This window comes from Sphaerodactylus townsendi, linkage group LG03 (assembly GCF_021028975.2).
Source record: "Sphaerodactylus townsendi isolate TG3544 linkage group LG03, MPM_Stown_v2.3, whole genome shotgun sequence".
NCBI classification, from domain to species: Eukaryota; Metazoa; Chordata; class Lepidosauria; order Squamata; family Sphaerodactylidae; genus Sphaerodactylus; species Sphaerodactylus townsendi.
The window spans coordinates 179,451,565-179,477,290 of NC_059427.1; the positions used below are offsets into that span (position 1 = coordinate 179,451,565).

General features: G+C 47.2%; 1 protein-coding gene across 1 annotated transcript in view; it reads right to left on the bottom strand.

Annotated features, from left to right (window-relative positions):
- Positions 1-25,726, bottom strand: part of KIF5A (kinesin family member 5A) — a 93,410-nt gene continuing 67,684 nt past the window's right edge. Inside the window, 10 exon segments of the mRNA XM_048488667.1 lie at positions 1-515; positions 1,104-1,229; positions 1,437-1,464; positions 7,734-7,816; positions 8,609-8,762; positions 13,005-13,221; positions 18,784-18,888; positions 21,292-21,363; positions 21,768-21,828; positions 24,278-24,379. Coding sequence (XP_048344624.1) covers positions 1,151-1,229; positions 1,437-1,464; positions 7,734-7,816; positions 8,609-8,762; positions 13,005-13,221; positions 18,784-18,888; positions 21,292-21,363; positions 21,768-21,828; positions 24,278-24,379 — 901 coding nt within the window. The 3' untranslated portion in view covers positions 1-515; positions 1,104-1,150.

Below are 25,726 nucleotides of genomic sequence, written 5' to 3' on the forward strand. Positions count from 1 at the left end.
TAACCGACACCACAATCAGCGATTAAACACCACCGAGGAGCAACTGTTCTTTCTCACTTGTAACATGGAGGGTCTCAGCTCTCTAAAGGCACAGTAAGGCTCCCGTTGACGTGGAAGGGTTGCTGGATACGAGGCTAGGGTCAATACAGCAAAATGAAGGTGGGGCCTTGGATCCCTTCAGGAAACCTATTCCCGCCACAGGGACTTTCTGCATCTGGCTTCAACGGCAACCGGCCCTTGTGGTACCTGCTTAAGGCGACGGAGGCAGGAGAGAAGGGGGCTCCAGGTTCCCTGACTTGGGAGCATGGGAGGGGTTCTCCAAAGGGGGAAAGTGAATATAACATTGCCTAGTTAAGTGATTAACAGTGAAAACAGTGAAAGAGAGAAGCAGCAGCTGGATAAATATACAGGACACGGAGAAAGCAGGACACGCAAACAGGGCCCGTTTTGTAGCTGAGGCCGTGGGAAGCCAGGGCTGCGGCATGCAGAGCTGAGGCTTCCATCCCGATTAGAAACTGAAGAGGAGAGAAAAAAAGAAGAGAGGAAAAGAGCAGGTAGGAATGGTCCTGGGAAAGCAGGCTGTGACTTAGCCAGGTTGTGGGGATGGAACAGAACCCTGGTGTTTTGTAATCAATCACCTGCTCCAGTGTACATTCACATTGTCATTATGTACATTGTTTAGCAGTGGTCAGCCAGAAGCCCCTTTGGAGCTCCCAAGCAGTGAACGATGGAGGACGTCATCTTTCAGTTGGTCCCCTGAAACTGGCAGCAGATAATACCTGCATTCCCTATAATCACATGGGCCAATAGGTTGGGGGAGATTGCTATACAATCAATCGTGCTGGCATAAAAGGAGGATAAAAAGGTAACAGCCCGATTTGTCAGACTTTGTACCACCCATAAACATGCCTAAGATTCTATGCAGCTTGGGAGAAGTCTATGCTCCCTAAAATACATGGCGACTTCCTATCTGGCATCACTTTTGAGAAAGAAGCATCGTGAGTTGAGAGATGGGCAGGACAGATTCCCAGATAAAGGAAACAGGCCATGTTGGAGACACAGCAGACTTGTTAAGTTGAGGAGATCTGAGGAGAGGGCTGTACCTGATGGTGTGTTGAGGCCCCGTGGGCAGTGGGTGGCACTGTTGTTATTAGCTGGCTGCCGTCTCCTGGTGCAGCGGGAAGAGCTTGGCTTGTTCCTCAGCTTCAATGCTGCAGGGCAGGTCACTTCTGCAGGAGATGAGCAGTTGATGAATTTGGGGGCGGGGGGGGGGGGGGGGGCTCAGATTGTCTCCCCTCGGCCCAGTGTTTTTTCCCACCTCTGCCAATCTGAGGTAAGCTTTCCTGGATCTAGCCAGCCCCCAACCTGAATGATCAGGGAGACAATTTTCCTTTCTGTTAAGAATACCCACTGAGTCTCTTTCTGGGACCTCTCACCTGTTGTCATTGATGTCTGTGGCATTTCCTGTGCACCAGTCCAGGTGAACAGCATGGAAAATTTAAATAAAAAAGAAAGAAAGAAAGAAAGATTAGAATCCAGAGAAGGACTACTTTCAGTCCCAAGCAGATAAACATTGCATTCATGCATTCTGAATGAACAGTGCCCAGAATACAGTGTTGAGGTCTAGGGTGAGCTACTGCCACTCTGTTCACAATTACAAGTCTTCCTATAATGGAGACAGCTGTTTGCAAATGGGCGATGCATGATGCCTTCTGGACAGTTCTGAACCACGGGGCTGTATTTTGTGTGTTGTGCCAGTGTATCCGCCGTCTGAGACACAGAAATATCCCTCAGTCTATTTTTGGCGGGGAGCGGGGATCCCCATCTCTCCCATCCGTAGTTTTCTTGTGAGATGGAAATGTACCTCTGATTTCTACAGTGAGAACGTGAAGCTATTTAAATGAAGGACAACTAAGGGCATCCTTATTATACAGAAAGAAACAACAGGGCAGTTTATGGCAGTCGTCCCTGACAGAGAACTCATACGTGCCATGGCCCCTGCCAATGTGTTTCTTGGCACCCACTTCCTTCTTCCTCAAAGTACTGCACCAATTCCAGTTTTCCTGCATGCCATTGGAGGAGTGGCTTCAACAGATTTCAGGAAGCATCAGTTTCAAAAACTGGTGCTTCCCTACCTAGTTGCTTGGTACCCACCAACATTTTGTGAATGGTGCCAGCCCCCATCACAACCATTTTATGACTTGACAGCCCCCACAGCACCCATTTTATGGTGGCATCCACTCTCCTCAAAATCTCCAAGCTTAACAAGACTGGGGACCACTGGTGATGATGTTGACCAAAGAGGTTTTTGTCAAGGACATGGTGACAGGGTAGTTAGAATAAGCTTGGAGACTGTGGTGTTGGGGAAGAAACAGTGACAAGAAGGTGGAGGGGCCATACCAGAATATGAAAAACACAGAGAAAGAGACCCTTAAGGCGATACCAATTAACATTTATTCCTGAAAAAGCGCTAAAACATCACATTTCAGTAAAACGTTTCCCTCAGAGACAGTGGATTCAAATATCCTTTCCTTAGAATGAAAGCTTTTTTAATATAAAGATCAATTTTCTAGAAGGTTGTACAGCAAGAAACAGCCTTATAGAAAAGGGTTATCACAGAGAGCTTTCTTTGTAAGGAAACTTTCCTCCTCAGAAGATTTTTATTGAAACAGACTGAATCTTGCTTCAGGGATTAATCTTAATTAGCATCTTGCCTCTCCTCTGTGTTTTTTCTGAGGAGAAAAAGGAGATGAAAGGAGGCCCCTGCAAAGCTCAAACCACATGCAATGCATTTCAGAGCCCCCACTATTTATTTGAGCTGCAAAAAAAGCAGCTGACGGGAGAGCCAGATATGTGGTGAGGCTGTGACACTAGATGAGGGGTGTCTCTTTGTTACCATGATCAGGGTTGGGAGAACATGGCTATCAACTGTAGAAGATGGAGGTTGTTTGTCTCCTTTCTTCTTCTAGTCATTAAAAAGTCCGGATGTTACCAGAGGTGTGAACCTTTTGGTAAAAGCCAAACGACTCTTTGCCGTTGCCTCTCAACCTGTGGCGCTGAGTGGGCCTGTCTCCTTGTTTCCAGACTAGACCAGCTCTGAAGTGAAGTTATATCTTTCTTTTGTTTTTTTGTTTTTTAATGTAAGCTGCTTTGGGTCTTGTGTCAGAAGAACAGTGACATATTTCTCTGATTGAAAGTGCAACCTTCCCAAATATCTTTAAGCCATGTGAGGTAAAACAGGCAAAACATCCCAAATTCAGGCTGTCTGGTTCGTTTGGAGGTTGAGATGGGGATGAAGAGGCATTCCAAAAAAGACTCTGCATCCTTAATAGAATGTCCTTGGGATGGTCTTGCCTTCACAATTGCTGAATTAGATTCTGCTGCTCAGAATATTGAGAAGAATTAATCATATAAAAGCCACTGCATCTGAAGACGTGAGCTCTGAGTCATGAATGCTCATTTTTAGGATGCCACCGGACTTCTGTTTTGTTTTGCTACAGTAAGCTAAAACGGCCAGCTCTCTGTTATAAAAAAATGACCGCTTGTTTCAGACATTGAGTGCAGTTTAATATCTTCTTGTGGTCATCCATTTATTATGTTTGTATTTTAAGTGGTATGTAAATGATTCGGGAGTAAACTACATCTTGGTTTAGTCCTTTGCCCTTGCAGTGTTCATTTTGGTTTGTTTGGCTTGTCAGGGCTAGGGCTTTTTTGTTGGTTTGCTTGCTTTTTTATTTTTGTATTACCTTCAGGTAGAAAAACAGGGGCACATTGCAAAAACATGTCTTTTCCCCCTTCTGCCTGGAGTACTGTGCCTTGACCCAGATAGCCCTGGCTGGCCTGATCTCATGGAATCTTGAAAGCTAAGCAGGGTCGGCAGTGGCGTATCTGCCTAGGGACAAGGGATACCCCTTGTCCCCGGGCGCCACTCTTCTGGTCACGTGGGGGGCGCAAGATCAGCCCCCCACGTGACCAGGAAGTCCTGCTGTCTCATTGTTTTCACGTGCCTCGACCCCACCCTGGACTCCCCCCTCTCTTCAGAAGAGACTTCAGGCTGCCGGCTGGGAACCCAGCCAGCAGGGGGAGTCTGGGGGGGAGGTGGGCATCCTAGACCTTGCCCATGTCCATGGTGACATGGGCAGGGTTGAGGGCAGTGGGGGTGGAGCCTGGGGGCATCAGGGGTGGAGCTAGGGTGGTGGGGCAGAGCCTGGGGGGCGTCCTGGAGACTAGTTGTCTCCGGGCGCCATTTGCCCCTGGTACGCTTCTGAGGGTCGGTCATTCTTAGAACTTGGATGTGAAACAACCAAAGGAATACCAGGCTTGCTACGCAGAGACAGGCAATGGCAAACTATGGCCCCTTCCGCACTGGCCAATAAAGCCAGGTTGGGGGCGGTATAAACAACGTTTGGGGGGGGAACTTTGCAGCCCTGAAAACAACTCTAAACTCCCCCCCCCAACCCACGCTAGCAGCCTCGGAGCGGGTTATATGAGAATCGCTCAATGAGCGATTATTTTGTTTTACAAATGGAGCACAGCCATGTCCGACTGAACAGCCATGGCTGTTGGTCATTGTGAACAGACGAATCACTCAAGGAGCGATTCTCGCATAACCCCCTCCCCGACTCCCATTCAGAAAGCCACCAGGGTAAAAGGGGCCATCCCATGGCCCAAGCGGTCGGCCCTGCCTGCCTACGAAGTGCAGGGATGAGGCAGGAGGAGGCGGGGAAGGGAGTCACGAATGCGCCTCCGTGTGAAGGCGCATCCGTGGTCCCTGGCAGCTGTGAGCCCACTCACACAAGCGTGTGTGAACGGTCCCGGGGCTCCACTGGAGTCAAGTACATGTGAGCCTCCTTCTCCAGCCTGTGCAGAACACCTCTTGTGTCAAAATAACCTCTGAACACCTCTTGTGTCAAAAACCTACAGGGTCACCGTCAGCTGGCTGCGATTTGGCAGCACAGAACAAAATTAAAAACTGGACTTAAAACAGCTGAGGGAGGGCATCTGTTTTCAACTTTTCAATCAATCAATCAATCAATTTTATTGAAAGCCATAGGCCATTACAATATTACAATATTATTACATTAAAACTTCTGAGCCAACTTGTTATTCCAACAGGTAAGAAAAAGAAAAAAAATTCACTAAAAATCCATCATGTGAACACTAAGTCTTTCACTTTCCCCCCTACAGTATGTCTAGATTGTATTCCCACCTAACTTATACCAATTTAGGTTTGATCATTTACTTTATTACGTTGTTGGAGCGAATCTTTGTAGCTGCCAAGGCGAATAGGCCAACCCTATAGGATATATAGGGATCCAAATCCGCAAGGAGAAGGTATAATTTGTCTGACTCATAATATACCTGGGACAGGGATATGAAACTATTCAGAAACTTAGCCCTAGGCTCTGCGTACAGGGGGCAGTTCAGAACATAATGAGGTAAATCCTCTACTTCCTGTTTGCAGATACAAATTCGCTGTTCAACTGGTATTTTGGCATATCTGCCTTCTAAATAATTTGTTGGCATTGTTTGAAATCGTAATGCTGTCATAGCCTTCCTTATCTTAAACTGAGTAATGCCAGCAAGATAGGAGGCTCTATGATGATCCTTTAAGGTGACTATACCAGGGAGCAAACTTGGAATGTAAAATTATATCTCTGTCCATACAGTTATCTCCTTTGAATATCCAATCCCGAAGGTCGTGATTTAAAATTGGTGAAGAGAATAAATGATCTGGAACAGAATAACTGAGCAATATATTATTTAGGGAGGTATTATGTAATTTTGAGGCCTTTAGTAATATCTGCAGACTTTGATTCCCAAACGAAGTCGGTTTTAGTGAACTCTTTTTAACGTATTTCAAAATTGCCAATTCAGCTCGAGCTTTAATAGAAGGCAAACCGAGTTCTGCCCTAAGGAGGGCTGCTGGCGTTCCTTTAGGGAGTAGGAGAATTCGTTTAAGGAAGGAGTTTTGAATAGTTTCTATTTTATGTAGGACTTGGACATTCCATCCCCAAATCTCTGTAGCATACAGTAACATAGATATAACTTTAGTTTTAAAGATTTTTAGGGCTGGATCAACTAAATGACCTCCTTCCGGTTCCGGTTCCGGTCACCGAGTGGAAAAGACGCCCGCTGCCAAGCTCCTTTTAATTGTATTTTTTAAGATAAGTCTTCTTTGATATAAGATAAGCTTTTATTACTATAAGCACGCCATATTATGTAGGTCCTTCTTTTCAACTGAATGGGATAATTTTTAATGATCAAAAGAAGAACCGGGCAGCTCTTCTATCAGGCGTCTTCTTCATTGTTTTTTTTTCCTTACTGCTTTGAAAGGACTGCAGATAATAAGGTACAAACTGACCTTGGAAAGATGGTAGACTGAGTGTTTACTTTGCAAACGGCTTCTGCAGGCACTAAAACTTTTATACAAAGAGACGTGCTGGTTGCTTAGAGGAGACAATTTATTTGACAATTAACTCAATCCTGATTATTGGAGGTCTCCCTTAAAACTCTGTCGGTTAGGAAATGATGTCCTTTCAGTTCTGAGACCTCTGTGATTCCTGTGACTTACAATATCAGAAGCTCTAATGTGCCTGTTATACTCTCGAATATAATGGGGTTGGAGATACACTAAAAAGCCCCAAAGAGTTAGATATATTACTGAGGGCACCTGATTGGTGATACAGAGGTCCAGATGGCTACAAAAAAAAGACAACATGATACAGAGGAGTCTGGGTCTCCGCCTGTTTCCAAACAACTCAAAATTATGGATTATTTTGCTCCAAAAGACTCTTTAGAGAAACAAGAGACATTACAACTTGAGTTTACAGTTCCTGTTACCAACCGTTTTTCACCACTTGCATTAGTGGAGCCCCCTGACCAGGAGAACTTTTCTCAAGCAACAGATATTGATAGAGAAACATCTGCAGGATCCAATTTTATTGCTGGGAACTTGGCTGAGGCAAATACATCACTGATCAGCAAGGATGCCAATAAAGATGGTTATAATAACCCAGAATTGTTTGTTTTCACCAAACTCACTGCAATGACAGTGGAAAGCATTTACAAGGAACTTAAAAACATCAGCATTAAATTGGACCAGATTAACAGCTTCCTCAATAGTCAAACAATAAATGGGAGCCCAAATAAAGAGACAGGACAAGAATATCTTCTCCCCTGCAACATAAATCAACAGCGGACAATGAAACAAGCTGCACAAGGTAGAAATCTGACCACCATCCAAGAGGGGTCAAGAATAGGCCCGCAACAATTGGTGCTGGCCCAGAACAAATTATGCCTGTCTGTTTATAATTATCATGGGCAGCGTCCTTTTTGGAATACTCTCAAGCTCGCAAAACGTCACATTAGTGTTATATTGAATAGGAGGCCCAACCGCATAGACTTGGTGTATGTTGTTTTCAACTTTTCATCAGCATCATGGCCTCAAATTCACATCAGCACCACCACCACCACCACCACCACACACCCCCCCCCCCCCGTCTCTGTTTTTGCAGATCAATACATAACGGGGGTCAGAACATGGATCCTAGCCTCGCATGGGATTTAGCCCCAATTCTGGTTTGGTTGGAACTACAGTGATCTCAGACAGCCATCAGATAGAACTGGCAGCAAAGCCAGAACTGAGGTGAGTGAATCTTGAACAAACTTCCTGAAATGCCCTCCTTCCTCATCACTGCCAATATATCTCCTCTCTCTCCCAGCCCGCTTACCGTTGTCCACATTGAGCTTCTGGTAGGAGGTCAGGGGGGCACTGGAATTGCTGCTTCCACTGCTGGAAGAGGGATTGGTGAAGCTGGGGAGGGCAGAAAAACATGAAAGCAGTAACCATAAAAATTGGAGGTTGGTGGGTCACTGTCATTTGGGCCATAGGAGAACCAGGTGGAACAAGAAGAAGAGTTTGGATTTATATCCCCCCTTTCTCTCCTGTAAGGAGACTCAAAGGGGCTTACAATCTCCTTTCCCTCCCCCCCAGCAAACTCCCTGTGAGGTGGGTGGGGCTGAGAGAGCTCCAAAGAACTGTGACTAGCCCAAGATCACCCAGCTGGCATGTGTTAGTTCCCCAGATAAGCCTTCACAGCTCAAGCAGCAGAGTGGGGAATCAAACCCGGTTCTCCACATTAGAGTGCACCTGCTCTCAACCACTAAACCATGCTGGCTCTGATGTTTGAGTTCTGCTAGGCTTTCTTCAAAATTGAACCCTACAGGCAGAGGAGTCTGTCCAGCAGCCACTAGAAGAGATCACAGGATTCCAGAAACAAATGCTTATCTGTGTTCACAATTTACACTGAACGCGCTACAGGACTCGTATCTACCTGTACCGTTGTAATATGTCAATCACTAATTCAAAACAAAACAAAACAATCCTCGTGTAGGGGATGAAATGGCTATGGGGGGGCGGGGAGGAAACCCAGCACGGGGAGGCTCTTTTGCAGAAGCATTCACAGTAATCACGGAAATGCCATTGCAAAATCAGCCTAATAAAACCTGCGCTTGAACGAATTAGACTCCCGTTTTATTTTGCTGATACTGGCTAATCTATCCGGAGTAACCCTTCTGAATGTATCTGGAGGCAAAAGATACTTACTAGCTGTCAGGTGCGGAGCTGCCAGCATTCTGCAGGTAGACATTCTGATAGTTCTGGAAGAGGCTGTTGGTGTAGCTGATGCATTCGGGGTTGCGGGCACCATAGGGGTTGGTGGGAGATGAAGCTGGGTAGTGTCCTGGCCGCACCGGCTTGGCTGCAGAGAGACACCAATGGCATGGGGTGTGACAAAATGCATTTATTCAAAACGGTATAAGCTCTCCACTGAGCAGACGCGTACTGGGAGAAAATGGAAGCTGGGGCAATGTTACCAGCAGGAAAATAGGAAAAATATTTTCCTGAGCCTGCCACTGAACTACACTGGCTAAGGATCAGAGCAAAGAGACCAGTGTTGTCCAAAAGCCCCCACAAGTCCTGGAAAGAACATGTATATACAAATGTGCTGATATTTCACATGGTTTCCTTCTTGCCTTTTTCCCTTTTAAGGTTTAATGTAAGCCCCTCAGTGTTGGATTTATTATTTGCCAAATGTTTAGGATTATACTTTAGCTAGGTTCTCCAGTTGTTTTAAGGTTTTGTTACTGTTAATTTAGGATTCTCTTGCTTATATGTTTATATGGGCTTGTACTGTATTGGAGGTTCTTTGTTATAAGGTTAAGGGATTCTATAGAGTTACTTTAAGTGATAGACAAGAAGAGAAATGGATTAGAAATATTCTTCTTACTTTATTGTATTAATAGAAGAAGCCTCTTAGGATTTTAGTAGTTTTATTTTAGCTAGGTAACAAGGAAGTAGATCAGAAAATGCAAAGTAAGGACAACTCCTTCTTACAATCTGATAAGTTTGTCAACCTCAACAAAATACCTTTTTGGACTTACAAGGAGTGCCTTGGCTGTTTGAAGGACATCACCCTACTTCCCATTGGACTATTTGAATTTTCACTTCTAGGATCTCAAGACCCATTGGACTATTGAAGTTTCCACTTCTAGAATCTCAAGACCCATTGGCAGCCTTTTCTTCTGGGACTTAATCCCATCAGCAAAAACAAAAGACTGTCTTCCTCCTCTTTGTTTTAAATTGTCTGTATTATGTGGCAGGGGACTGCCCCCTTCCTCCTCTGATTGGGTGAAAAACTGTATAAAAAGGGCTGTGTTTCGTTCTGTACTGGGCCTGGAAAGAGCTTGAATTCACAATAAAGAACTCTGAAGGCAGCCTGCCTCTGCATCCACTCACTGCTGCCAAAGCTGAAATCACTCTGAAATCACTTTCTAGTTACCCCTGGCTGTGGGTAACAGCAACACCTGTTCAAATGCCCCCCACCCCTGCACCAAACGTACAGCAGCCAGCGTGCTCCAATGGCTAGCCCTATTCCGCTGCCCTGTCAAGCCTGGGGGGTGGGAATGAGGGTCAGAAGCCTGTGTAGCCTGGCAGGGCTGGGTCAAGGGGCACCCGGTGGGCCCGCAGCAAGCTCCCAGCCCGGCTGCTTCTTCAGCTGGCAGAGGAGGAAGGCAGCAGTCCCGGGCAGCCTGGTGGGATGGGCTGAGGGGCACCCGGAGGACCCGCAGCAGACTCCCGGTCCAGCTGGTCTGCTCCTTCAGCCAACGGAGGAGGAAGGCAGCGGCCCAGCTGGCAGAGTGGGGGGAGCCAGGTGGGGACGCCTCTTTGCAGGAGAGGTGTGGGGGACCCTCCATGTCCCTCTGGCAGATATGCCTCCTGCATGCCAACCGGAAATTCTACCATTGAGCCATGACCCCTCACCACGTCATATAGCCCAACTGATGACAACAACCTACCGTATTTTAGATAGCTAAAAATGTTTTAAATAATCCTGATTTCGACTAAATGTAAGAACACGGCATCTTTTAAAGTTCCAAAGCAATAATCCTCTTTTGGGCCCTTTCTACACAGCAAATGTAAAGTAGATTGCAAGCGAGATAAATGAACCCGTTGTAGCCCCGGGCTGTTTGCATGGCTGGGCGCCCCATGGTCAGTGAGCTGGTTGGTCGGGGCACGCACTTTTGCACTGAGGCGCTTTTTTCACTCACCTCCCTCCACTGCATAGCTACGAAGCCTGGCAGGCAGGGACCTCCACAGCCATGCTGCCGTCCCTGTGTCCCTCCATAGCTACGCAGCAGAGAGGTGGGGACTGGAAAAAAAAGGGAAGTGCGGCCAAGTAACGCACTTCCTGGGGCAGCCGTTCACTCAGCCGCAGCTGCAAACCACGTTAAAACAAAAGAATTGCAGATAGTGCAATTCTTGAAAACCCTGGGGGGTGGGGTGGGGGTGGGGTGCAGAGCGGACTTGTGTTAGGAGTTGGATCCATGCAAAATCCCCCCCCAACACGGGTTTTATCCCACCCTTAACCCGTGTTTATTGCCCCATGCAGAAGGGGCCATAGAGGACACCTTTCTGAGATAAATAACAACTCACATACATTATCTCTTATAACCTTCAAGAACCCTTCCCTTCCCACATTTCTGACAGCTAAATGAGGATTGTTCAGTATCCCTTGAAGTATGATGGTGGTTGTAAATTTTCCTATTATATAAATGCAAGGGTGTTATTTATCTGCTTAAAGATAAAGGTTGTCCCCTGTGCAAGCACTGGGTCATTACTCATCCATAGGGTGCTATCATATCATGACATTTACTATACTCTGTCTAACAAAAGGATGTTAGTAGATTGTATATTCCTCCACCGCAGAACTCAACATGCCGGACCTTCTTTGTTGTAGAATGCTCCACCTGAGTTGTAGTGCCTACCTAGCTCTGCCCCGCCCCCATCCATTTGAAAGTTTGATGATAGTAATTCAATGAATTATAAATGCTGTTGTATCAAAGTACCATGTTCACTAATGCACAAAATAATAGTTTTGACAGAGGCGGAATATACAAATAAAAAATTCTCATATTTGTTCGGGACTGTATTCTAATGCAGAAACATACAATTTTCTTGCTGCACCTCAACTGACCATACTACCATCTTTACCTGAGACAGAGCAGACTTTGTTTATGGGGTGGTTTGCCATTTCCTTCCCTAATGGTCTGCACTTTTCCCCCAGCAAGCTGGGTAATTTTACTGACCTTGGACGGATGAAAGGCTGGGTTGGCCTTGAGCCGACTACCTGAAACAGACTTCCGTTGGGATCGAATTCAGGTTGCGAGCTGAATTTTGACTGCAGTACTGCAGCTTACCACTCTGCGTCACAGAGCTCATATTTATCTGCTTACATCTGATCATTTTCACACACATTTTGTACATTTTGAAATGTTTTTAAAGTGTACATCATGCCTAAATAGGATGTGATTTTTAGTGGTTCTATACATTTTAATACGATGTGTAGTCTAATGCTCCCTGCCTTTTCCAATTAGTAATTTAGACTTTTTGGAACTGCTTGTACTGGGAACAGTATTTTTGTTTTAAATTATTTTTTTTTCCATTGGAGGGAACACACTATACTAGGTTTACAGCTGTATAAATGCTCACTTATATCTACACAAAAAATTACTTCCTTGCACAGAAATAAATGAGATGTGTGAACAGATTCAGAAGTTCACAGCCTTCTGCCGCACAAACACAGAATTTAGCTAAGGGGTACCCAATGTAGTATCCGTCAGCACCGTGGTACCCATCAACACCTTTTCTGGTGCTTACCAAGGATTTTTAGGAAGTGGGTGGGGCTTTTACCAGGTAAGGCTTCTGATTGAATGCGCAGATTTAAAAAATGTTGTTTTGGCAGTAGCTGCCACCACAGTAGCTGTGGTGATCCCACCTCTGCCACCATGTCACAAGACCACTGTGAGGGGATCCACGCCTGTCTTATAAATCCTGGGTTCTTTCTTCCAGATACTCAGAAACGGCTGAGTTTTCAAAGATTTTATTTACGCCCCCCACGTGTAGCTAGGGCATAACTTTCTATTACTATTCAGGATGTCTCATGCTATATAATTGAAAAACACAAAATAAGAAAATGTTCTAACATATTGATTTCTCAGCTAATAGCAACACTCCAGGCAGGTTTTGTTTCAGACCTGGGCTCAGGAGGTGCTTTCTCCTGCCCGGCCTGGATCAGAATTCCCCTTTGTTCCCTCCCTTGTTCTCAGGTAAACTCCGTTTCCTGTCCCCCTTGTAAATCAACTTCTTTGATGTACAACTGTTAGGGCCTCCTAGCTTCCTTTGTGTAATTTATTCAAAGCCCTTTGGTTTCCTATCCGGAGATCAAAGGTCCTTGTCAGGCTAGTGTGAATCTGCCTGATACTGTAATGGAACAACCTCTTCACAGTAGTTCACTACATCTCCTGTGGCAGCCAGTTTGTAGCTGTGCCCACTAAGCTGTGTCAGAATTCCAAACATGCCTACAGGCTCAGAAAGGTTGGGAACCCTGATTTGGGGTTCCTCTGTGCTGCTCATAATTTCCACATCCAGCATGACTACTTACCAATTTGTGCAGAGTGGTTGCGCTTCCCACTGTTCTTGTAGCGCACTGCCTCCTTGATTCGGTCCACTTCCTGCTGGTAGCGGCGTTTGTCTTTCATAGCCCCTTCCTTTGCTTCTTTCAGTGCACCCTCCAGGGCCTTAACTCTCTCAGCCGTAGCCCGAAGACGTTTCTCCAGTTTAGGAAGCTCACAACGCAAATCTGCATTGTCGCGAACCAGCTAGGCCCCACACCAACAAGAAGAGGAAGGGGGGGGGGGACAGAGGAACACGGATAAATACCATGAAGGGGAATAGGATTCTTGCCCCCCATCCTTGTCTTTACACCTTCCACCATTCCATCAAGAGCACTTCTTTATTTCCCAGCCTCATGACGTGTATTTGCAGTTCCTGAAAGCCACTGAATACGTCGTTGTCAACCTTAAGGCAGGGCCTGGTGATCTCCTCGTATTACAGCTGATCTCCAGACTACAAAGATCAGTTCCTTTGGAGAAAATGGCAGACTTGGAGAATAAAGGGTATGGCGTTGTAACGTGTTGAGGTCCTTCCCCTCCCTAAGCCACACCCGCAAAGGCTTCACTCCGCAAAATGTCCAGGTATTTCCCAAACCAGAGTTGACAAACCTAACTGAATACAACTTTCTATTACTATTCAGGATGTTTCAGGCTATATAGACCTACCCAGTCCTCTGCCTAGAAACAGGCAGAGATATAGCACACGATGTCCGCTTACGTTGTATTTTCTTAAGAATGCCAGAAGATGTCTCTTGCGGCCTAACCCTAACCCTAACCCTTGGGGCCACCAGGGCTTTTTCTGGTGGGCCGACAGCCTGCAGTCCCCCTGGCCAGGCAGTCAGTGGCGTATCTACCTAGGGAAAAGGGGTACCCCTTGTCCCCGGGCGCCACTCTTCTGGTCACGTGAGGGGAGCAAAATCAGCCCCCCACGTGACCAGGAAGTCCTGCTGTCTCCTCGTTTTCGCATGCCCCAACCCGTTTCGCGTGCCTCAACCCCTTCCTGATCCCCAAGCCCCACCCCCCCGGCCTCAGTGCTTATAAAAGAAGGTCTCCAAGGCTGGGACTGCAGTCTCTTCTGGCCTGCCTGGAGGGGAGGTCAGAAGAGACTGCAGGCTGCCGGCTGGGAGCCCAGCCAGCAGGGCGAGTCGGGGGGGAGGTGGGCACCCTAGACCTTGCCCATGTCCATGGTGACGTGGGCAGGGTCGAGGGCAGTGGGGGTGGAGCCTGGGGGCATCAAGGGTGGGGGGCAGAGGCTGGGGGGGCGTCCTGGAGACAATTTGTCTCCGGGCACCATTTACCCCTGGAACGCCTCTGCAGGCAGTCCAGTGGTGAGAAGGGTATCACCCAGCAAGCCCAAGCACTCCTTGATGTGAGGAAGGCATAGTCTAGCTTGTCCAAGCCCTGTGCTGTGCTTTGCAGGCCAGGCAGAAAGGTTGGCTCTTTCTCCCCCTTCAAGGGTACAGGACCCTTTTTCAGAGCTCCTCCCAGTTCCCCAATGGTGGTTAGACATCTGTATCCCCGGACAATCTGTGTTCTCTCTCTTGTCCTGTTTCACAATTCCCAACTAGTGTATCCGAAGTTTCTTCTTTAAGCGCTACAGCAGAGATACTGGTGGGGAATGGAGGTGACTTGGACCTGTCAGGTAACCGGCATTCATATAGTTGGAGTGGGGGAGGGGTTGACAAATGCATTTTCTATCTCTACAGCAGGACAGTGGCATTTGAAAACGAACAATCTCGACTCTGCCAACATTCTCCCTACTGGGAACCTGATTCTGTATGTTGGAGACAAACCCTCGCCCATCCAAAGTTGCACCCCTTCTTGTTCTAAGTCGTGGCACCCAACATTTGTCCCAAGTGTCACAGATTCAAGCCATGCACCATGCCAGGGGGTGTCATGAGGTGCAATCCAGAGAGTAGCAATTACCCACAGAGCATGAGGGGAAGAGCCTGTTTTCTCTGGGCTAAGGTGACCCCTTAGCTCCCACCAGACACAAGCTCCAATCTACAAGCAGGCAGCATGCACAAGGGAGGAGTAGAACAATATGAAATGGAGAAGCCATAGTTGGAGGGGGGGGGCAGCCTCTAGCAGAATGGAAATTGGTCGGAGAGAGAAAATGTTTGAGTTGATAACATTTGGCCCCCACCTATTAAAAGGTGACATCAGGATCACCTTGATGGGAGCATAGGGGTTGCCAACTGCTTGAAGAAAATAACATACCCTGTCTCTTTAATGGAATGTTATTGACATCCCAGCCATAAAGGCTGCTTATTTCCACATATTAAACATCTATTGAAATGACAGGACATTTTTCTCCAGGCCTGTTGGCAAGCCTGGTGGGCCAGGGAAAGTCACCCGTTCTGCTCAGAAACCTAGTGGTTTAACAGTCACTTCCTCTCTACTATAGGGCTTGTAAAGATGTGACATTATTCGGAGCCCAAGATCTTCAGTCTTTTCCACACTCACTTAGCCTGAAAGTGGATGGGAGAGAAAATGGTTCTTGATTATTTAGCTATGAGCAGTTTGTCTTTCTTTTGTTTACCTATTTATTTCCCGATTTACCGTGGTGGTAGCTGCTTTCCGGGGGAAATTTGGTCGGGGTGCCATGGCAACGGAAATTGCCAGATGCCACAGAAGTCACCAGAAATGAATGGGCTCTTTGTGTTAGCCATGCAGGCCAGAATGGCTAGGGTTGCCATGGTAGCAAAGTGCGGGCCTCTTACCAGAGGATGCCACACACTGATAGGGTTGCCATGGCAATGGAATTGTTAGGCACCTCAGATTGCCACAGCAATCAAACAGACAGAAGGCATGGGGGGGTTTGTCATGACAGTGGAAGGGTAAGGAGGAGATAGATGCCTGGTACCCGCCCCCACCCCCAATGCCATCTTCCCAAAATTGTGCTCCCAGTTTGGTCACCAAGTGCAAACATTTCCTGCCCAGCCCAGCAGGCAGGTGGTTATGTGGGGTGGAAGGCATACGGTACCTTGGAGACCCAGCGATCCAGCTAGGGCGCAGCAGCAAAGGGGAAAAGGGGGGACACATACATCGACTGAGCACACCGACACAGTCCCCAGCTAGGCCCTGCTCTGGAGACCCAGAGAGGGGACAAGTTACACCCCACAGCAGAGCACGTCTATGGCCAACTGTGTCACAGTCCCTCTCACTTCCTGCCCCGGAGAACCAAAAGCTCCCCGCGCTGGGGACGAGCTATGTGGCAGGTCTCCTCTTACACTAAGTGGAGAAAATCCTAGGGGGAAGGAGATGAGGTAATGATGGGGATGATGGAATAAATTAGTGGAAGAATGGACACACAACATGTATCTGGGCAGCAAAGAAGAAGAGGAAGCAGTACGAAGAACAGATACAGCGAATGTTAAGGTGGAGTCCATTCTGATCCCGGCCATTTCCCACCAGGTCTCTCTCACTGCACTACCCTGCTTGGACTGAACCAACAGATTCCACCACTCCAATTAGCATAAGAATCTCCAGTGGGAATCTCCAGCCACCAAATGATCCCCTGCTGTGGGCCCAGCAGCCAAAAAATCATACCAGATCACACAGGTAAAGAAATCTGGCATGGTCATTCAAGGCTGCCAAGATCTCAGACACCCTAGGACAGGGGTGTCCAACTCTGTTGCTTCAGATGTTCATGAACTACCTGCTGGCATGGCAGGGGCTGATGGGAATTGTAGTCCATGAACCTCTGAAGCACCAGAGTTGGACACCCCTGCCCTAGGACAACAGAAGGGATATATGTATTGACATGCAGTGGGAGGAGACTAGAGAAAGACATTTCCCCAGGCTGGGCGGGATTAGTAATCCTATCAGTTTTCTAAAGGGGAAACTGACCACAGTGCAAAGCTTTGATCGCATCCAGGTTGGATAGCATGCTCTATGCAGGACTACCTTTGGAATCTGAAAACTTTACTTCTGATTGTTTTTATGATTTTATGAATCATGCAGCATGGCTCTTCAGAGTATTGTTCCCCCAATATGGCACCTGTCCAATGTTCCAGGAAAGATAGAAAGGCCATTGCCTGGTTGGCAGATGTTTCCTACATTGTGGTTTGTGGTTGGCAGGTGTTTCCCACATTGAAACAGCCTCTGCCAGAGGAACATGTAATCTGCGGGCCTCACTGAAGTGCAGGCCTCATGCCAGAGATGGAAGCAACTGTGGCTCTTTTGGTTGATGGTAACTGTGAACCAGGGTTTCCATGTTCTATATCAGGGGTGTCCATGTTGTGCTATACTGGCAGGGACTGATGGGAATTGTAGTCTGTGAACATCAGGAGTGCCAGAGTTGGGACACCTCTGTTCTATACAGTAAATACCTGGTCTGGTTGTAGATGTAGCATAATAACTTGGAGAACCAAGTGTAATCCGGGAGTCCCACAGTTCAGATTCCAGCCACAAACGCACTAGATGACCTTATGTAAGCCCCTCAGCCTTAAGCAGTGCCGGCTCTGCAAGATGCATGTGGCAACACTGGTCTACCTTACAGGGCATTTGTAAGCATTAGGACGAGATAATGCATGAGAAGTGTTTGGAACACTGAAAGTACTGCATAATTATAAAAGACCAGCAACAAAACCTGTTGCGTGACAGAATACAACAGGCTCTAGAAAACTGTGAGTGGTTGTCAATACACCTTGCACGTGCTCATATCAGCGCGGCCTACCCCATCTGCTTATAGGCCTGAGCAGCTCTTTAAAAAGTGAATCATCACTAACATGCCTTGCCTTTTATATATATATATATATATAGAAAATAAGAACAGGTGCAACTCAAACACATTCCTCAAGTTTACTGTCTAATTTTTATCAATAAAGCGCTCGATGACTTTTTCTTTATGTGTCTTGTTCCTAATTGTTCTTATAGGAAGAAATTTGGTTTTAACATCCAGGAACAGAGTAGCATGATGCACCAGTTCCAGGAAACAGTATTAGCATCACCCATACTATAGTGACCAAAACAGCAGCCAAGAAGTGGCATGTGGCCCATCCCTCTTGGACTCCGAACACCTCACTGTGCCCAAGTCCCATCATTCCCAGAAGACTGTGCGGCTGCGGTCCAGCAAAAACACAGCCAGGAGGGCTGCGATGATGTTATGCATGTTTGTGCTGTAAAGTCGCAGCTGATCTATGGCAACCCCAGCAAGGGACTTTCAAGGCAAATGAGAAGTGAAGATGGTTTGCCATTGCCTGCCTCTCCCATCCAAGTACCAGACCTGCTCAGCTTCTGAGATGTGATGAGGTTGGGCTGTACCATGTCACCTTCCTTCCCCTACGATGATTTTAGAGGTTCTCACTGTGACTGGATGCAGTTTTAAGTTACTGGAAAGACAGTAGGGAAGGGATCTAAGCAAACATGCCTTTTAAGTGTGACAGGGAAAGTGAGGTTCGATTCAGGAAGGGGACAGCCAGCAAGCGTAGGGTGTATGAATCATACCAGTGCAGTGTTTCATGCCGGGTTGGACTTGGGCACAGGGCAGAAATCGGGAGACGTGGGGAGAGAAGTCCTGGCAGTGTGCGCAGCAAAGAGGGCAACATCATGAACCAACATTCAAAGCTACAACAATACACAGAGACAATGCAAAATGGGGGAGGGGAAAGAGGCTACCCACCCAGCGGAATAAGTGGAAGGAGGGAGGGCAGGGCTGAACTCGCCAGCTACCTTACCCAGTCCCCATCATTTCTGCCCCCACCTCCCATCTCTGGTCTCTGAAATTCTTCACTGCGCTTGTCCAGCTCTCTTCTTTCTACTAACCTGTTTGTGAACTTTTGTAAGTTGCTCCAGGTTGTTCTCAAGAAAGGAAATCTTCTGTTTCTGGGAATGAGCCCCCCCGCTATCCTCAGGTTCCAACTCCGCGCTCTGGAAACAAAGTACGGATATTTTTATTTTCAGACAAGAGAGGCCAAGTGGTACAAGGATATATACTCGGGAGGCCACAGGCTCACAGCAAAGGCCTGCTTCTATTGGTGAACAATGCAACAGGCTGTTGAGTGTTTTCCTTGTTTTGAGCAACTCAAATCTAAATATGAGGCTACGGCTCGGTTAAGACATACCATGAAAACAAGGATTATTTTAAATATGCGTCGTTAGGGGGGCCAGGCAGTGGTGGGATCCAACATTTTTAGTAACAGGTTCCCATGATGGTGGGATTCAAACTGTGGCGTAGCGCCAATGGGGCTGGGCGGGTCATGACGGGGGCGTGGCCGGGGATTCCTGGGCGGGGCTGTGGCAAGGACACAGCCGCTGCGCCGGTCCTTGGGCGGGAAATGAATGCACGCAGGCGCAGGCTGCCACGCACACCGGTGCACCTCCTGCTAGACTGCTTCAAGTTCTGCGCGCTACTGCTGGGAGGAGGGGGGGTAACTGAGGCAAAAATCCCGTGGCAAAATCACCACTTAGTAACCCCCTCTCGGCACACACAAATAATTAGTAGCCTACTCTCGGGAACCTGTGAGAACCTGCTGGATCCCACCTCTGGGATCAGGGCTTTCTGCAATGGTACCCACCAGTACTGAGTATCAATACTTCTTGGGGGAGCTCTCCCAAATCCTGAGGGGGGAATTGGTAGAAAGTGATACACCCTTATATAGGAGTACCAGTACTTGTTCCACACAAAAAACACTGGGAAAATTAGGGCATAACTGTAGAAGGGGAGAATTATTTCTGCCCCCTCACACACACACACACTGCTTCCCCAGTTGATTTGGGTAAGGGGGCAATATGAATCATGGACATGGCACTGTGGAACCTGGATAGCTTTAAAAGGGGCTGGGACAGATTTATGGAGGAGAAGTCGATTTATGGCTACCAATCTTGATCCTCTTTGATCTGAGATTGCAAATGCCTCAACAGACCAGGTGATCGGGAGCAGCAGCCACAGAAGGCCATTGCGTTCACATCCTAAATGTGAGCTCCCAAAGGCACCTGGTGGGCCACTGCGAGTAGCAGAGAGCTGGACTAGATGGACTTTGGTCTGATCCAGCTGGCTTGTTCTTATGTTCTTATGGAAGAAGGAGGGGTGGTGGTCTCTCCTTGCCATGCATCATTTCTCCAAAATGAGGACCCAGGGGTATTGGGGGGAGGGGGACCAGAAGAGTCACCCTCTTTTTGACTGCTTTGTTTCCACAACCAGGCAGAGAGACAAGAGTTACCATTGGGAAAGCAGTGTGAGATGAAATGAGTTAAACCTCTTCTTCCCCCAAACCACAGGTTCAAACCAAATCAGAGCACTTGTGGCTATTCTGAAGTCATACTAATATGGGGACAGGTCCACTCATGGATCGCCAATGTACTGTGTAGCTTGGTCCTTATAAGAAACAGAGCGGAGGATTAAAAAGTCCCTGAGATCAAACCTAATGCACTAATGTGCATTTACTAGGGGGAACAGTCCTTTGTTTCTCAAACTTCGTGTCACCCACATCCACCTGCAATGTGAACAATAAGTCTATTGACCTATTGCTGGAAGTAATTTATGGAAGTAATTTACATGAAATAGTTTGGCTATTCTAATATTCAGAGGCTAAGTACTATTAGTGCAAGCTGGGGGCCTGCAAGGATTTGTTGGGGGGGGGGGGCAATTTGGAAATCCACCAAGGGTCTTAAGCAGCCTAATTGTCCCTCCTTCCCTTTCTCCCCGGAGCTGACTCTTGGCTATCTTCAATACTCCAGCTTCGACCGGAGCATATTCTTTTACTGTGGGAGGGTTGTGTAAGGGTTTCGTGGGACACTGTTTTGGGACACAATTTGTTTTAGGATTTAATTGTTTTAAATTGTATGTATGTTTTTTATATGTGATATTTTATACTGTACACCGCCCTGAGCCCTTCGGGGATAGGGCGGTATATTAAATAAATAAATGATTGAATGAATGAATGAATGAATGAATGAATGAATGAATGAATGAATGAATGAAAGATAAAGATAAAGATAAAATGAATGAAAGATAAAGATAAAATGAATGAAAGATAAAGATAAAGATAAAATGAATGAAAGATAAAGATAAAGATAAAGATAAAGATAAAGATAAAGATAAAGATAAAGATAAAGATAAAGATAAAGATAAAGATAAAGATAAAGATAAAGATAAAGATAAAGATAAAGATAAAGATAAAGATAAAAAGTTCTCATCATTCCAGAGACTGCCACTGTATATGTTCATGGCTTGATTTTGTGTTTTTTGTCAGTCGCGCCGGGGAGGGGAGGGGTTGGGGAGCAGTTATTTTACAATTATACCCAGTGGTCATTATTGCAAGAAGCACCTACTTTCTTAACTCGAGTCGTGACGTCTTGAACGAACAGCTTGCGAAGGTTGTGGAGGGTCTGGAGTTCACGGGCCTGGAGGGAAGATGAGCAGAAAGACCAGTGGTGGGATGCTAATAATTTAACAACCAGTTCCCCCCACTGCCGCCGCCCCTCCCTCGCTGCCAAACTGACCTGCTGTGGAGCAACTTCTTGTAGAGGTACGGGGCCCTGTTGCCACTGCTCTGAAAGCCCCCTCGCTCCCCTGGGAGAAGGTGCTCTGGGGCTTTTAGCTCCTCAGAGCAGCCGAGCGCCCGGCTGCTCTGGGGCTCTGAAAGCCGCTTTTAACAACCGGTTCTCCGAACTCAACAAAAAAATAGGTACCGGTTCTTCTGAACTGGTGCGAACTGGCTGAATCCCACCACTGAGAAAGACCCAACCAAGACAAGAGCACTATGACCTTCAGCTTCCCTTCTGTCAAGGGTACCTTATATACTTACCACAGTCTCCTCCAGCCCTTTGAGGTCCTGCTTGGACTGCTCATGTCGCTCGTACAGAAATCTGAGAAGCAGAAGGGAGAGGGTGCTCAAAGTGGGGAGAAGGGGAGAAGATGTCTGGTTTAAGGTCAACATCCCTGTTGTGTTTGATATGTGTCGGGCCCAATTCGAATTATAATCCAACATTAGAGCAAGCCTGTCCTTTGAAAACCTTGAAACATGTCTTAATTGCTCCAAACACTGAGAAGGAAAAGGAGGGGCTTCGTGCTTCCCTCCTGCACTGCTTTTATCAGTAGAAATGGCTGCCAGGGAGGCTGCTTGCTTCTTCCTCTGGCTTCCTTGGGAGTTCATTCCCAGGTCATGTGGAGCTGAAGGAAGGGGCAAACAGCCCTTCTCCCACAGGTATTTCTACCAGCAAAAACAGCATGGGAGGGAAGAAGAGAAGAAGAAGAAGAAGAAGAAGAGTTCTCTGGATTTATATCCCCCCTTTCTTTCCAAAGGGGCTTACAATCTCCTTGCCCTTCCCCCCTCACAACAAACACCCTGTGAGGTAGGTGGGGCTGAGAGAGCTCCGAGAAGCTGTGACTCGCCCAAGGTCACCCAGCTGGTATGTGTGGGAGTGCACAGGCTAATCTGAATTCCCCAGATAAGCCTCCACAGCTCAGGCGGCAGAGCTGGGAATCAAACCCGGTTCCTCCAGATTAGATACACGAGCTCTTAACCTCCTACGCCAGTGCTGCATGAGTCTCTTCCCTCCCCCTCACAGCATTTGGAGCAGTGCAGGACGAAGGAGATATTTTTAGAGGTCAGTTTCCATTATAATGTTTGACTATGTGTCAGGCTGGGCACTTGTGTCAAGATATGCCAAACATAACATGTATTATGGTCTCAATCACATTATGGTCCAGAATGCAGCGGCTCGCATGCTCACAGGGGGTGCCATGAGAGAACATATTACACCTGTGCTTCGCCGCTTGCACTGGTTACCAATCGAATACCGAATCATTTTCAAGGTGTTGGTGTTGACCTTTAAGGCCTTACGCGGCCTGGGACTCCTCCACGTTACCTCTTGGCGGACCGGTCTTACCCCATATGTCCCAAATCGGTCCTCTACTTTCGGCAGAGGCCAATCTACTGGTGATCCTTGGCCCCTCAATGATACGGCTGGCCTCCACCCGGGCCAGAGCCTTTACAGCTCTGGCCCCCGCCTGGTCATGGGCACGCTTCTTCCACCAACTGTCCGGGCCCTGCTTGAGGATCTTGCTGGAGTTCGCAGGGGCCTGCAAAGACTGAGCTGTTCCACCCGGGTCCTTTGGGAGAGACTACAGCTGTTGATGAGGGGCCCCCTCTCCTTCTTCCTTTCTCCTTTATAACATCATGGAGTTCCTGCCACTCCTTCCCCTCTGGGGTTTAGTGGCGCCATCCTGAGTTAATTTATGCTGCATTTTAAATGGGGTAGGGTTTATTTTTACTAGAGCCGTTTTAATCTATATTTATTGTATTTAATCTGATATTGTGCTCTACTTATGTTGTCCACCGCCCTGAGCCCTTCGGGGGAGGGCGGTTTATAAACCCAATTTAAAAAATATATATATATTTGAAATAGCTAAGAACTGCAGAGAGTGTGGGATCGTAGTTAACAGCGGTAGGCTCTACTCTGGAGAACCAGATTTGATTCCCCACTCTTCCACTTGAAGCCTGCTGGGTGACCTGGGCCAATTCAGTATTTCAGAACTCTGTCAGTCCACACTGGCAGGCAATGACAAACCACCTCCAAATGTCTCTTGCCTTGAAACCCCAGGGATCACCATAAGCCAGTGGTGGCGAACCTTTGGCACTCCAGATGTTATGGACTACAATTCCCATCAGCCCCTTCCAGCATGGCCAATTGCTAGAGCCAATTGGCCATGCTGGAAGGGGCTGATGGGAATTGTAGTCCATAACATCTGGAGTGCCAAAGGTTCGCCACCACGGCCATAAGCCATCTGTGACTTGACAGCACCTTGCACCACCACCAATAATTACACCAATAATTGCAACTTCTTTGAGGTTAGGCCTGGTAGTGCATCTATTACACTTTTCTCCACCCTGGTGGAAGCTTTATGGTGCTCAAGGCAACATACACAGTTATCCTCTTTGCCATTTGGTATCCTCACAACAGCCCTGTGAGGACAGCTAAACCACAATGTCCCTTAAAACCAGGCTTTCCACCAACTCCACAGGAAGTTGCAGGCAACTGTGGATCTATGATGAGCACTGTAGAAACACGCGTTTCCAGTCATATCGTTTTCTCATTCTCATACTGCCCTTTCATGTGTGCACTTCAAAGTAAATCTTAAGGTCTGCAGCTTTGTGAAATAATCCTCAGACATGGAAATCCACTTTGATAGTGGCAGCGACGAGCTACGTGTAGAGGCCTGTTCCCAGACGCGACTCCCGCCTCTTGCGATTTCCCCCATAGCACCGCCGACTAAAAGCGGGGTTGGGGGAGGAAGAGAAAGGGGGTCTCTCACGTCAGTTCCTGCAGCTTCTGCGACTTCTCCAGCTCCTCGCTCTTGAGTTTCTCGTAGTCGGCCCGAAGCTTCTCCAACTCGAGCTCTAGCTTCTGGTTCAAGCTGCGCAGGGATAGAATACGGAGAGACAGAGATGCTAACATAGAGATGGAAAACATGCCAACTGCCCGCCATCCTTCCTCACCAGCCTTAGACCTGAGTGCAAGATTGACATGGGAAGCAAATGTCAGTACTCAAGACAGGATGACCCAAAAGCCGTGCCCCGCCCCCCAGTTTTTGTGAGATCTCCCCTCATATCCAGGGACACCGGGCTGGATCCTAAACTTTGCTTCCATCTGTACTACCTCTTCAACCCTTACCAGGGAGGTCCTCCATTGCAAAATGCTAGATGTTTAATGTATTGTCGGAGGCTTTCACAGCCGAAATCACTAGGGTGTTGTGGGTTTTCCGGGTTGTATGGCCGTGTTCCAGTAGCATTTTCTCCTAACGTTTTGCCTGTGTCTGTGGCTGGAATCTTCAAATCCTCTGAAGATGCCAGCCACAGATGCAGGCAAAACATCAGGAGAAAATGCTACTGGAACACGGCCATACAACCCGGAAAACCCACAACACCCTACTGCGAGATGTTTTTCGGTTCATTGAAAAATGCTAACCTGATATAAGCAAAAGTTTCTAGCACCTAGAAACATACTCTGTAGGATAATTGCCCCTGCATTGCAGGGGAAAAGGAAGCAAGGGTCAGGATCCAAACAAATGCCTCTCGGAGTCTGTTTGATATAACCACATGAGCAGAGTTTAGCAACTAGTCGTAAACATAAGCTTCTTTCTGGCAGTGGATTAAATTTGATTAATTGTCCCAGCCCTAAAATTGTCCCAAACCCCTAATCTTTTTTTGGGGGGGAGGGGTTTGTGTATGTGTGTATGTGGACCCCAAAACCCTGGAGAGATCCCTAATTCCCAGGACAGTGAAATTAGTTTGTGTTTGCAATATACATATGTTCTGACCTATGGGAGCTGAAAGGACAAGACAAGACGAGAGGGGAGGAGGAGCAGAGCAAAGCCAAGCAACGAAGTGAAAAGGCCCTGCATTAGCAGCCTACCCTGTTTCCCCGAAAATAAGACCTACCCCGAAAATAAGCCCTAGCATGAGTTTTTGGGATTTTTGGAGGGTGCTTGAAATATAAGCCCTACTCCAAAAATAAGCCCTAGTTACAGATTCCCTGGCGCAGCTGATCTGGTCACACTAGGGGCGCAAAATCATGGGGGGGAAATAAGACCTCCCCTGAAAAGTAAGCTCCTAACACATTTTTTTTTGGAGCAAAGAAGTAATATATAAGTCCAGTGGTGGGGATCCAAAATTTTTAGTAACAGAGTTCCCATGGTGAGTTGGGATTCAAACAGTAGAAGCATGTGAGCACCAATGGGAGCTGGGTGAAGGCATGACACCAG